Consider the following 13781-nt stretch of genomic DNA (forward strand, 5'->3'; position numbering starts at 1 on the left):
TTTTTGTTGCAAACAACAAATGACTGTGGCATCTTGTAGTCCTAAAACCTACATCGACATATATTTGGTGACCGAGGCTAATTAGAGCCATTTTAACGGGGCTGTTTGACAAATACCATTTTAGACATGCTAGTTTTACCAACCTATGTTAACTACCAAATATACCCCTCGGGCAAGAGAGCATGGAAGAGATATTAATTTCCTTTTTATAAAAGGGATTATTAATTGCATTTCTGAATATAATCAAATTTCTCTCCAAACAAGAATTAGCCCATTTTAATGGCGATAAAGTAAGATTCAGATTTTTGTTTCCTTCCAGAAATAACACATAATACAAACTCATCTGCACTGCGGTGAATGCATGTTACAAACATTTACCAAGCGTTAAGCCTGCGCTACAACACATACCAGTGTACCATCATAAGATTTAACAGTAATCCGTCACTGGCTCTAGTAACGCCTCCTCCGCACATACAAGCACAACCTCTCCTGGGCTAAAGCTCTTAAACTGTCCTCTGAATAGGGAGAAACTTTGCCTGGATTGAACTAATCTGAGATTCACTAGAGTTAAACGCTTTGAAGATTTGTTTTTAAAAATTCTTCTTCTCGCTAGGACTCATTATTCTCGAACCTTGTTTTTTGGGGTAAACATAACTACGTTTCTGGATCCATTAGATTTTGGTCCCACCATTTGAAAAACAACAGGCCATCAACAGCATGACAAAGAAAATGCGACAGCGTTGAAAGGCTAAAACAAAGAGCACTTCTGTCTGACAACGTAAATCCGCTTTGATGGACACATTTGCATAAGAAGGGGGTTCAGGTGGAGCAGGGGTGCAATATGTCTTTGAAGGATTTGATTCCACAAAGAGTCATCCCACGGACAAAGATGTATTAATTCTCTTCATCGATACAGGACAATTAGTCTTTAAACTACTGTGTTATATAAGTATTAAACAATACATTATGATAGGATTCACCAACCGCAAAAAAAAACAAAAAACGAACTATCCCTACGCAAGTCAAACACCTATTATAGTTCAACACAAGCAATAGGCAAGTTATTTAGTCCAACAATTCAACAAGGACCTGGATAATCTGCAACAAACCCCGCCCCGGCTCACAGGCGCCCTCCCCATTTCTACAGCTCCACAAAGCCCTACACAACTTTACTTCGGTGTCATGCCACAATATACAAAGATACTCAGAGAATGACAAACACTTTCCTAAAACGGAGAGAAAAAGGAGATGGGTGTTGAAGAGGAGAAGGACTGTGAGTCTTCTTTTGTGATCTATTCTCAGGGGTCAGTACAACACAGGTTTTCAATATGACATGGTTCTCCCTGGATTACATTCATGCATACACACACACGCACACACTAACACGTCACACACATGCTGTGGAGTTGTGTGGTTGATTGCATTGGTAGTTTGATGGTGTGTGTGTGTCAGCAGGTTTGCACAGAAGGCAATCCTGTCAGAGAGGCCGTCTGCAGTCACACCAGTCCTGTACACGACGGGACAAAGAGTGACCTTCTGCTCCTCTGAAGTGATGATTGTTATGGCAACTCCTCAGGGCAGCAGTGTCAGAGACTAATTAAAAGTTGACACTTAAAACAAAAAAATGTGAGTCCACGCTCTTTTGTAGAAGAGACTGCTTAGAAATTGTGGATTTTCATCCTGCAGTTCTCTGTCAGAGAAGGATGCTTGATGATGCAGTTAAGTGTTGAACAAAGGACAAAAATAAAGAACTTGAGCATGTTATGTCAGTCCTCTTCCTCGTGGGTTGGTCTCACTGCTCAGCAGAGCAGCGTGAAAGCCTTGATCGAAGCCACCAAGATCTTGGAAATGAATGAGCACTCCTTTCTGATCTAAACAGACCTCTCCGGGGGGGGGGGTGGGGGGGGGCAAAGGGGCAGGTGGTCATGAATTCCTAAGTATGGGTTAATATTCTGCAATATCATACTGCAAATCCTTGTGTAGCAATAAAAATCCTTGTGTTGCAGTAAAAAATTGTCTTGTTTAAATATGAATATAGTACTGAGTTTCTGCTCTTAGGGAATCACAGTCTGTTGTGAGGCGAAGGTCTTCCCCTTCACTACAACTCCATGTCCTGAGCCTCGTCCTCCGAAAGTCTGACATGGAGCTCTCGGAGGAGGAGTCGCCCCCGTGCTCCTCCTGCTCCTTTAGAGCCTCCTCTGTGCGTACTTCTGGATGTACTCTGAAAAAAGACACATAAGGAGGTGATGTGCTCTCTTAGTCACAGACAACAACATGAAGTACAAATGTTTTACCTCCTGATAAAAACAACTTAAACTCAAGGTCCAATTACTAAAATATTCTGGTGCTTTCAAACTTATCACACAGTCTTACTTCAGTAGAATTTTCATGGAGATATTCGAGGAATAAATCTATTAGGCTTGGCTTAGAGTCAAACAAGGATACAAAGTCTCAAAAGATACTAATGGAAAGTTTGGATCTCTAATTTTCCAGGCTCCTGAGCAAAATATGCTGAGGAACGTGCGATACAAAATGCATTTTCATGTTTATGTAATTAAAAATAAAATGTGTTCATGAAGCATGTGATCTAAACATCGCTCTAGCTTCACTGTAGAGAAAATAATGGCGGCATACAAAAGCATCAGATTTGGATATTTCTGTGGGCTGCAGGTAAAAGCTCCACAACGTTTTTGTCATCTGATGTTTTCTCCAAGTCTGGTGTTATTTAACTAGTACAATCACTACTTTTGTTACAATATAGCATTTATATTCACGTGCACACATATCTTCTGCAGTATTCATTATAGTGTTGTCTGTTCTTTAATCTAAACTGTTGCCACATCTGATATTCCGTTAATGCAGAAAATATACCCTACCCTAACCATTAACATGTTTTTTTGTATCTCAACCTCTCATCCACCACTCCAGATTCCCAGAGTTAGACACTGGGGTTCTACCTTTGATCTTGTGTTTATAATCCTCCGGCCGGTGCAGGTACATGGCGGCTGCGTCCCCGTTCAGAGGATCGATGGGGTTGGGGTAGGCGAGCAGCTGAGGGAGGAACGACTCAAAGATGTTGGTGAGGTCTGGTGGGGGTGGAGAAAAGATTAGTCAGCACAGAGAATAACAAAACTACAGAGAAATATCAGCCAGCTGTACAAGCTGATCAACACAGAGTCATTCCATCATGAATGTAAAAACAACACGATCCACTAGAGGGCTCTCTTGTAATGAAAGAGAGCTGTATTGTTACAAACAGATGTAATGCTGTATTGTTTTCATGTCAGGCATAATCAATCTCAGCAATGGAAGCTGTACTAATCTATAGTTACTTCAACCTTGCAGTATGTATACATTTATGATGTACTGTATTTTAGATGTTATAGACTTAAAGAAAACATTGTCTACAGAGCAGCTCCAGGATTTAGACTTATAAGACTGATTTTTGGCTTTAAAAGAGATGAGTTAATCCTCACAAATATTGATTTAACCTCCCACTATGGAAATAACATGATGTAATTGTTAATTTAGATGGTGCACCCTTTAACACTGTTTACAAAAGAGTGGCGTGAGCAGTACATTAGCAGCAGCTTCACTGCACTGTCTGTCTACACAGGATGCGTTCAGGCACATAGAGTGTAGTTCTCCTGCATTTCAGCAGCGCTCAGAACTTATCACAGATCGACTTTTAGTCACACTTGGAGAAATGGAGGAAACACTAGAATAGTTATTGGGTTTGGGAGGCTTTCTGAAAAATTTTCAACCACTTTTGTGTGTCTGAATACATCGTTGTCAGCTGTCATTGACGGTCTGTCAGCCTGAAACAACTTTCATATATGTCAAGGTTTTTGTTTGTACGGATGAACATGAATTAAATATCATGTTGAAACTTAATTATATTATGTTGCTAAGCATTCAAGAACAAGATAATGTTGCTACTTCAAACAAGGTAAACGCTGCATTCTTTTCCTGTTTCAGCTCTTCAGTCTGGTGTCATCATAGCTAAAGATTATTTATCTGTCAGTGCCGAATGCATGACTCCAATAAAAGCAGCAGTTTAACTAGAAAGTGAGATGCTCTGCCTGAAGCTGCACGGGACAGGTATAAGCTGCTAGCTTTGTTTAATAGCAGAAGGTTTATCTTCAGTGTGTCAAAGAGCTGTGGCTGTGACCTACCGTAGAGAGCTGTCCATGTCTGGTTAATGACATCTAAACACACAGTTCCTGACCTGAAGAAAAAAAGAAACACTGTTAGTACAACATACAGTGGGGCAAAAAAGTATTTAGTCAGCCACCAATTGTGCAAGTTCTCCCACTTAAAAAGATGAGAGGCCTGTAATTTTCATCCTAGGTATACCTCAACTATGAGAGACAAAATGAGAAGAAAAAAAAATCCAGAAAATCACATTGTCTGATTTTTAAAGAATTTAATTGCAAATTATGGTGGAAAATAAGTATTTGGTCACCTACAAAAAAACCAGATTTCTGGCTCTCACAGACCTGTAACTTATTCTTTAAGAGCCTCCTCTGTCCTCCACTTGTTAACTGTATTAATGGCTCCAGTTTGAACTCGTTATCAGTATAAAAGACACCTGTCCACAACCTCAAACAGTCACACTCCAAACTCCACTATGGCCAAGACCAAAGAGCTGTCAAAGGACACCAGAAACAAAATTGTAGACCTGCACCAGGCTGGGAAGACTGAATCTGCAATAGGTAAGCAGCTTGGTGTGAATAAATCAACTGTGGGAGCAATTATTAGAAAATGGAAGACATACAAGACCACTGATAATCTCCCTCGATCTGGGGCTCCACGCAAGATCTCACCCCGTGGGGTCACAATGATCACAAGAACGGTGAGCAAAAATCACAGAACCACACGGGGGACCGAGTCAATGACCTGCAGAGAGCTGGGACCAAAGTAACAAAGGCTACCATCAGTAACACACTACGCCGCCAGGGACTCAAATCCTGCAGTGCCAGACGTGTCCCCCTGCTTAAGCCAGTACAGGTCCAGGCCCGTCTGAAGTTTGCTAGAGAGCATTTAGATGATCCAGAAGAGGATTGGGAGAATGTCATATGGTCAGATGGAACCAAAATAGAACGCTAGACGTGTTTGGAGGAGAAAGAATGCTGAGTTGCATCCAAAGAACACCATACCTACTGTGAAACATGGGGGTGGAAACATCATGCTATGGGGCTGTTTTTCTGCAAAGGGACCAGGACGACTGATCCGTGTAAAGGAAAGAATGAATGGGGCCATGTATCGTGAGATTTTGAGTGACAACCTCCTTCCATCAGCAAGGGCATTGAAGATGAAACGTGGCTGGGTCTTTCAGCATGACAATGATCCCAAACACACCGCCCGGGCAACAAAGGAGTGGCTTCGTAAGAAGCATTTCAAGGTCCTGGAGTGGCCTAGCCCGTCTCCAGATCTCAACCCCATAGAAAATCTTTGGAGGGAGTTGAAAGTCCGTGTTGCCCAGCGACAGCCCCAAAACATCACTGCTCTAGAGGAGATCTGCATGGAGGAATGGGCCAAAATAGCAGCAACAGTGTTTGAAAACCTTGTGAAGACTTACAGAAAACGTTTGACCTCTGTCATTGCCAACAAAGGGTATATAACAAAGTATTGAGATGAACTTTTGTTTTTGACCAAATACTTATTTTCCACCATAATTTGCAAATAAAGTCTTTAAAAATCAGACAATGTGATTTTCTGGATTTTCTTTTCTCATTTTGTCTCTCATAGTTGAGGTATACCTAGGATGAAAATTACAGGCCTCTCATCTTTTTAATTGGGAGAACTTGCACAATTGGTGGCTGACTAAATACTTTTTCCCCCCACTGTATACACCCACAGAGGATTGGGTGACATGAACATAAGGAGCTTTGCCTCCAAAGTATGAATATTTCTTAAGGTAAGGAGGATTTGCTACAGACAGAACACATACAATTATGAATTTGCATTGAATGGATGCAACAAATATCAATCGAGTATTTGCCATGTAGGTTGTTCAAATAAGTATACAAAGCTGTAATCGCTGATATCTTAAATACTGTAGGTCAACTTACGCTTCATCAATGTTGGGATGAAAGATTTTATTCATGAATCCTGTGAACAAAGAAAGGCAGGTTTGAATTGTTGTTCAGTAAAATCTAATAAGTCAGGTTTTGCCACAAGGCTAAATATGAATACCTATGGATGGAGATTTGAAGGGGTATTTATCTGGTAGGTCCACTCTGACCTTCCACACTCCTCCTTCGTACGATGCTGGAAATAATTTGAATGAAAAGAGATGTATCAATAATCCACACTGGAACACAGGATGTTAAAAGTAATGTTTTAACTCAAAAGGAACACTGACTCGACCCTGATGTAAAGCCCCTTACACTGATGTAATGCAGATTAATGAGAGGAAGAATCAATGTAAAAATCTGCAAACTTACATCCAGGTGGTCCGTGGAACTTGACCACAAACTCATTCAGTCCACTCAGGATGGTGACCTCATGTTTGCTCTCAATGCTGATGTGTGGATAAGGAAAAGGCAAAACAAAAACACGAGTGACAGGAGAGGCAGAAACACATGTTTGACAAACATTTATCAAAAACATGCTTGTGTGTCAACATTTAGACTCTATAAACTGGGCAGAGGTCAAACTGGATCGATAACATGAGATCAATAATGCAGTTTCAGACAATCTTAACCCACACAACAGGTAACAGCAAAACAACCTCACACTCAGCACAGGATAACAGCTGATTAAATATGACACTATCTGCCAAACTGTCTACAACCACCAACTACACTAAAGGTGACATTGATGATCACAACTTTTCCGAAAATACAGGAAAAGACTCAACTTAATGTAAAATTCAAACTATTCATCCCTACTGTATAATGACACTTTAAAAGGCTAATTTCAGTAAGCGTACATAGAGCTCTAAGGGAGACTGATGGGAAATTTCCTCTGAGTGCAAGTAAAGAGAAGATGGAAGGAGACTTGGGTGGGGGAGGATGTGTCATAATCACAGTGTGTGGGGACACAAAGAGGCATGAGGCCATCTTAAATGTCTGAAAGCGACAGACAGGTTGAGCGTATTCAGTTAACAACTATTTGACTCTGGCACATTGACAAAAAAAACACAAGTGAACTGCTCATCTCCCGGTCAAAAATCTTACAATGCAATGCACATATTCTCATAATATTTAGCATGCCAAAGTAAGATTTAGTATGTCCCAATTTAGAGTACATCAAGTGCAGTATGCCAAAATTACCAGGATGTCCCCCTAAATGTGGTTGCATTTTGCAGAATGCAATGCAGCATGCTTTTATGGCTGTTCGGACCCACAATCCGTTGCACTGCAGATATATAAGCAAGAGGGTTGAATTAAAACGCCTTTACATTTGAAGGAAGTAGTATGTCCCAGGTGACTTGATACTGCATGTATCAGAACATACTGCTTCAGTATTTAATACAAATTATTATTATTTTTAAGTATGTGATTTGGAAAGTTACCCTTCCACCACCTCTATCCAAACAATCTTAAATAAAATAATGCTCGGATGCTAATTTAGCCAAACAGCTGGAGCCAAAATAATAACGCAAATAGCATGTTAGGAGAGAAAAAAAACTGTAAACCAGAAAAGAAAGCTGGAAAAGCTAGTGACTGAATAGAAAAAGTTTTCAAACCACTGAGCAAGGTTTCTCTTAATATGATCTGAGGCAATGTTTGTCATTAAAAAAAAGCTTTTCACATACAGGCTTGTTCAGTGTGAAAACTTTCCTTAATGCGATTACACATGGATTCTTCATAGAAACCCAATAATATGCTCACTCGAGAGGAATATAGCTACACAAGGAAAATCCTTTATTTTTAAGAAAAATATACAGTTACCCAGTTTGTAAATTATTATTAAGCCTAGTTTTCAAGAAATTTACTTTGTCAGCTATTTTACTATCTGTGCAATTAAACTACAACATTAAACAACAATATATGCAGCATATATATGATCATTCCCAATGTATGCTATAAATTGATGAGTGTGTCTGTTTGTGAGGAAAATAAATTAAACTGACAGCAGGAATGGCAGCTGTGAACTGTCACAGGAGTTCAATCTAATATATTGGATTTAATGGCACACTATGAAACTATGTCTGGCATCTCCTGTTAAACAGTGGTGTACACTCAGGATTGGAAACTGGTGAAACGAAATCTCCAACAGCAAAACTGATGGATCCTAACATGTTTTTTTCTCGTGCCTTCCACTATCTATTCTTAGATCTCTCATACATACTTTAAAGTGGCATCAATAAAACAAAACAATAATAATAAAAGCAAAAACCATCAGCTTTCTTTGTATTGACCTTTGTTTGCATGTTTTGTGGAAAATTATAATTCGTGCTGGTAAAAATAATGACTGTTTGTTATCATCTCCATGTTTACTAGCTTACCCTCATTTAGTATGCCTGCACTTGAGCATGTTACTTGTCCCTACGGGTAGGAGCACACAAGTATTACAAATCTTAACAGTCTCAGGTGTGGGTCATTATTAATGGGAAAAATAATAATAGTCTCAATGACTTGTTATTGAAGAGATTAAATAAAACATGTAAGGAATAAAAGGAAGGGTACAAAATATTATTAAAATTATGAAAATGACTGTGACTCAAGGAGCAAACACTTATCTCCCTTACATATATGTCTCCAATACATGTTGGTTTGTATTAAGTCACATGTACTATTATTAAACCAATTAAGTCCACATTGTGTTTTTTTGTAAATTAAATACAATTGTTGCCATCACATACTCAACTATTAAAAACTAAAGCTTTATATGCGGTAATATCTATGCAATCTGTAGTTATCTTTTTTTAAATGTGATCAACTGATCCAAATTGTTGCTGATTAGTTTTCTTTAGACTGACTAATGCACTTTCCAATATGGTCACCCACTCAGCGTCAGTATATTTTAATGTCCCCCCCCCCCCCCCCTACCCCCAATGCATGGACAGGATGTCCCGTGCCCCCCTCCCTGCATGCGCCCCTACAGCACGCTTGTTTTTCCTCGATCAGCTGTGTGTGGAGCCCCGCCCTCTACCATGTTCCGGATGGTAACAGTCTGACCAATCAGAGAGCAGCATCTAGCTGCAGGACAAAAACAAAACAATTCTGCTCACGCTGTCAGAAATCCTCATGCAAACTTTAGCTGATAACTGCGAATAATTACCAATAGTACCAATACAAATAAAACATAAACATCATGTGACATCAAAAAGTGGTGAGAAAAAAAGTGTAATTAAAATAAAAACATATCCATTGGCGTTTGCTTCCCTTTTCAGCGTCGTTAAAATTCTATAAAAATATCACAAGTCGTTTTATTTATTTTTGAATCGTTTGTTGAAAACACGCCAATCGTGATTTATTCACTATAAATCAAATGTGATTTTTGTTTATCGACAATATGAAACATGATTTTGTTGTATTGAGACAGCAATTTTGAAAGCACAAAAGGTCAAACGTGGTTATCTAACGTTAATTAATGTAGTTGGCTGTTGACAAAGATCGTCTCCGTTACGCTACATTGACCTTATTTGTTCTCCCTTCGTGGTATCATGCTACACAGCTAGCTCCCGTGACGTTAACGTTGCTAAATCGTGAAAAAACAAACGTCTGTCCAAAGAAGCATTTTCTAAATGCTAAATATTCCTTGCCAGTCTTTCACATTGTGTTGTCAGTCCGGGGGGACCACGTATCATTGCCTAACAGGCTAACTTATCGCTTCCGAGCTAAGGCTAACAACGCTTATAGCTAACACAGAGTTTCCAGCCAGCGTTGTATTGCGACAGATCCCGTTGCTAATTCGATTGATAAAAACAAGAACACCATCGCTTATGTATTAGCAAGCTAACAATGGCGAGTGACTTCACATAAATAACGTTAAATGTGTAGCTTCCTCGCTATACTGCTAACTGAACAGTTAGCTAAGGTGGCTAACGTATGCCAACCCCGCAGAATGTAAGGTTAGACACAGAGCTAACCATTAACATCCAACTGTTTAGCATTACACACTTTTAACCAAATCTATTAATATCACCAAGCTAGAACATAATATACATCATTGTAGCAGCCATCGGGACCAAATACTGTCATATATCAACATAATAGAGCTGACAAATGATTATAAAAGAAGCCTAGTTGTGTATTTAGGCTTGTTTATGTTCAGAAAAGGATACAGTTTCACCACGTCGGTATCCATTCGCCTCTTGCCCGGACTTGGAGACGACATTTTTGTATTCCTTTCAGAAGTGATTTAAAAAGACTGCGACGATAAGGCTACCTCAACCTTTCCGCTTGGAAATTCCTACAAACTCTCAAAAGCCTTTCCTTAATGTCCATAAACAAGATCCTAACTGCAACATCGCCCACTTTTCCTCAGCGGATCTTCAGCGTTTCTGCTCCAGTGTCCTGTCCTGAAGACTGACATCAACCTCCAGCCACCAGACTGCGAGAGGAGGGGCTGAGCTATAGAAATACACCGCACAGAAGAACACACTACACTGTTAGTGAGTCATCAAAGTCAGCGAATAAAAGTGCTGTGATCATACCTTTAAAGATGGAAGTCGATATTTTAAAAAGATGTATGCAGATTTGAGTTTTTTTGTAATCTCATCTGGTGAAATAGTGTGCAAAGTAAAAGTGCTTGCCTTTCTATTAATGCCACATCTATGACAACATGAACTTATAGGAAGGCTGCAAAAAACACTTTAGGCCAAAGTTGTGTCATTTTAGCGTTTTATCTGACTTTACTTTGGTAAATACCCATAAATTGGTGAATAATAAACATGTCTAGTACAGTCAGTAAAAGGACACAATATGATCAAAGTAGACACATAGCTTAATAAAAGTAGCATTGAAACATGTAGCTCACTCAATTGCTAATTTATGAAAAATTAGCAAACCCGCAATAACAAAATATATATTTTTTCTTTCAAAATACAAGTACTTAAGTATTTGCATCAAAAATATATAACCATATATAAATCTCTGATTATACAATATGGCTAATTCCAGAATCATGAGTGGATTACAACTAGTGAGGCATTAATGTGTTCATAATTTTAATATTGCATAAATGGAGCTGACTCATCACATATTCTGATAGGTAGTCTATAATAATACATTTTAATTCATTAGTTAATTGTATCAATTTGGTAAATCTGTATACAACTAAAGCTGTTAAACATTGTGGAGGAAAAAGTAGTACCAATATCTCCCTCTAAAATGTTATTGAACAGAAGACGGGAGTAGCATAACATAGAAATACTCAAGGAAAGTACTACAGCCTTAAAATTGTACTTAAAAAACAGACTGAAAACTCATCTTAGAGTCTCCTGTTGTCTCTAAGTGTAGCACTTGAGTTTGATCAGCATATTTCATTATTATTGGGGTATTTGATTCTACAACTTTTTGAATTGTACCTGGTGTAATTTCCTTTGCATTCAATTGTCAGATATACATGTAATGCTGGATTCCCAAATCATAAATGCCTTGAGAATCTCACATGACCTCCTCAGATCATGGGACCATTGCTTGTCATATGATGACAACAACAAGTACAGTGTCAGAAACCTTTGTTTCAATGATGTCAGGTGAGTTTCTCCAGCCGTCTGGAGCCAAGAAGAGAGCCATGAATAAGACTTAAACAAAATGTGTGACAACACAAGAACACACGCATGAAATAATTAATCTGCTCTTATTCCAAGTTTACAGAGCTCTCACTACTCTTTTGTCACATGTTGCACACACTTTTCTGAATATGCTGTGGTTCTGTTCTGTGTTGAGGGGTAAATATTCGTATTATGCTACTTCTTCCTTAAATGTTTGACACTTTGGAATTCAACAAAGCAACCCTTAAAGGCTGTCATGCTTTTGTTATTTACATCTGAGTTTGTAAATCTCCATGTTTTTGAATTCAGGACATTGGTGGATTTTAAGTGGTGTCATCTTTGTCAGCGTCTGTGTACAACATTGCTTACCAGAGTAAAACGCTTGTTCAAGCTATCATTTTGTGCCAGTTGGCTTTCCATGTTTCCATCTTAATACAAACAATACTTTGGTTGGCTTAGTTAAAATGGCCTATGTAAATTACACCATTCAGAATAATTTGGTTATCTGTTTGAGTCTCTTCAGTCATAAACAAACAGAAACCATGAATGTAGTACATCTGCCAGTCAGACTTATCACTCTAGATGAGAGGGTATCCAGTGACGACCTCCATGAATCTTTGAGTGGATCACCGGAATGAAACAATGCTGTAAACTCGTCCCTAGTTTAATGTCATTAGCACAGCTGCAGCTTTTTATGCTGTCAGTGACTTTTCATAATAATAACACATGGGATTTGTATAGCACTTTTACTAATGCTCAAAGACGCTTTACATAAAATCAGAAAATAAACATCATAGACTGGCTTCATTTCCTACACATAATCTTCTGGAGGACAAGGTTACATAAACTAAATGACTGATCATCTCCGCTAACAAATAACCTAACATTACTTAAAATTACCACCATGGTACCACCGTGAAGTTGCATGTCAAAGGGAAACTTGTGAATAAACATGGTGGACGACATGGAACTTAAGTTGATTAATTGGTGCATTGTTTGCAGCTACCTCAGCAGAAACAGGCTAGAGATGCAGAACAAACATATATTTTATTGTTACAAGTATAGGGTCATAGCAGCAATGTCGTTAAATGTAAACATTAACATGACCGCATGCACATTGCAAAAAAAATCTGCTCCGAAGTGTTTTATTGTAATGTTAAGACTGTTAACTGCAGGTAAACACTCAAGACAAAAGCGATTGTATGATCTACTCTATTCACAATCACTATTTGTTCTGTGAGAGTTACTGATACAACTCTTGCTTACAATTCTAAACTGTAGGCCTACTTTGTTTCACATAGTGTGGGAAAAGCCCTAGCAGCCTCTCATGGGGATTGATCTGTTTTGCCCTTTCATCCTATCCCAATGAGCTTCAAATCAAGATTACCACATGTCAACAAAGCAGCACCAGAAGATCTGGGTTAAAGGTTGATCCTCCAACCATTTCTTCTTCTCATAGTCACTCAACAGTTGTTCCTTATCTACCATGTAAAGTTAATCTTGTTTTATATTTTGCAAGCAATTTAAAAAGTAGTGTTGTAAGGTCATTTATTTTAAAGGGATATTGCCACACCATGTACATCCCAGATGTTTAACTATATCAGATTAAGTTATTTGCAGTTATCTGGCAGAAAATAGACGTAAAATCAGTCTCGGATAATCTACTAATTGTTCATGTGTATTACATTCATTGGTTTACTTATCACATCACTTGGGATAATTTGTTTTATGAGAATGCAAATGTTATAAACTGTAAATTGGACCAGACATAAGCATTCGAAGGCATCACCGTTATTAAATGCTGATGGGAATGTTCATTATTTTTTATTAAAAGTAAATTGTACTTACTTGAGTAACATAGCACTTCTAGCAATGCTACATTAAGGGTTAAGATATCTGAGTTGTTTTACATGTGGCACTAATTTGGTGTAAGTAAATGATTTGTAATCCAAACACACATAGAATGCTAAACCTGCTTCTATATTTAAGATGTTCTTTAAACATATTCTACATACTGTATGTACACATTCAGGATCGCTGCAGTTTTTCCAAACATGTAAACACGACCATGTGGCTCTTGAACACGACATGCAGGCTCCCCGTCCTC

The 13781-nt window shown here is 38.5% G+C and overlaps 1 protein-coding gene across 1 annotated transcript; it reads right to left on the bottom strand.

The window, feature by feature from the left end:
- Nucleotides 1-1390: 1390 nt before the first annotated feature.
- LOC307039560 (ubiquitin-conjugating enzyme E2 H-like) lies at nucleotides 1391-10519 on the bottom strand. Its single transcript, XM_079681708.1, is given in 9 exon segments — nucleotides 1391-2130; nucleotides 2133-2204; nucleotides 2207-2221; nucleotides 2958-3086; nucleotides 4176-4228; nucleotides 6075-6114; nucleotides 6199-6273; nucleotides 6450-6526; nucleotides 10241-10519. Coding segments are annotated over 9 exon segments (546 nt in total). The 5' UTR covers nucleotides 10294-10519; the 3' UTR covers nucleotides 1391-2098.
- Nucleotides 10520-13781: the final 3262 nt, after the last annotated feature.

The sequence above is a fragment of the Notothenia rossii genome (genome assembly GCF_949606895.1).
Source record: "Notothenia rossii genome assembly, chromosome: 5".
Lineage (NCBI taxonomy): Eukaryota > Metazoa > Chordata > Actinopteri > Perciformes > Nototheniidae > Notothenia > Notothenia rossii.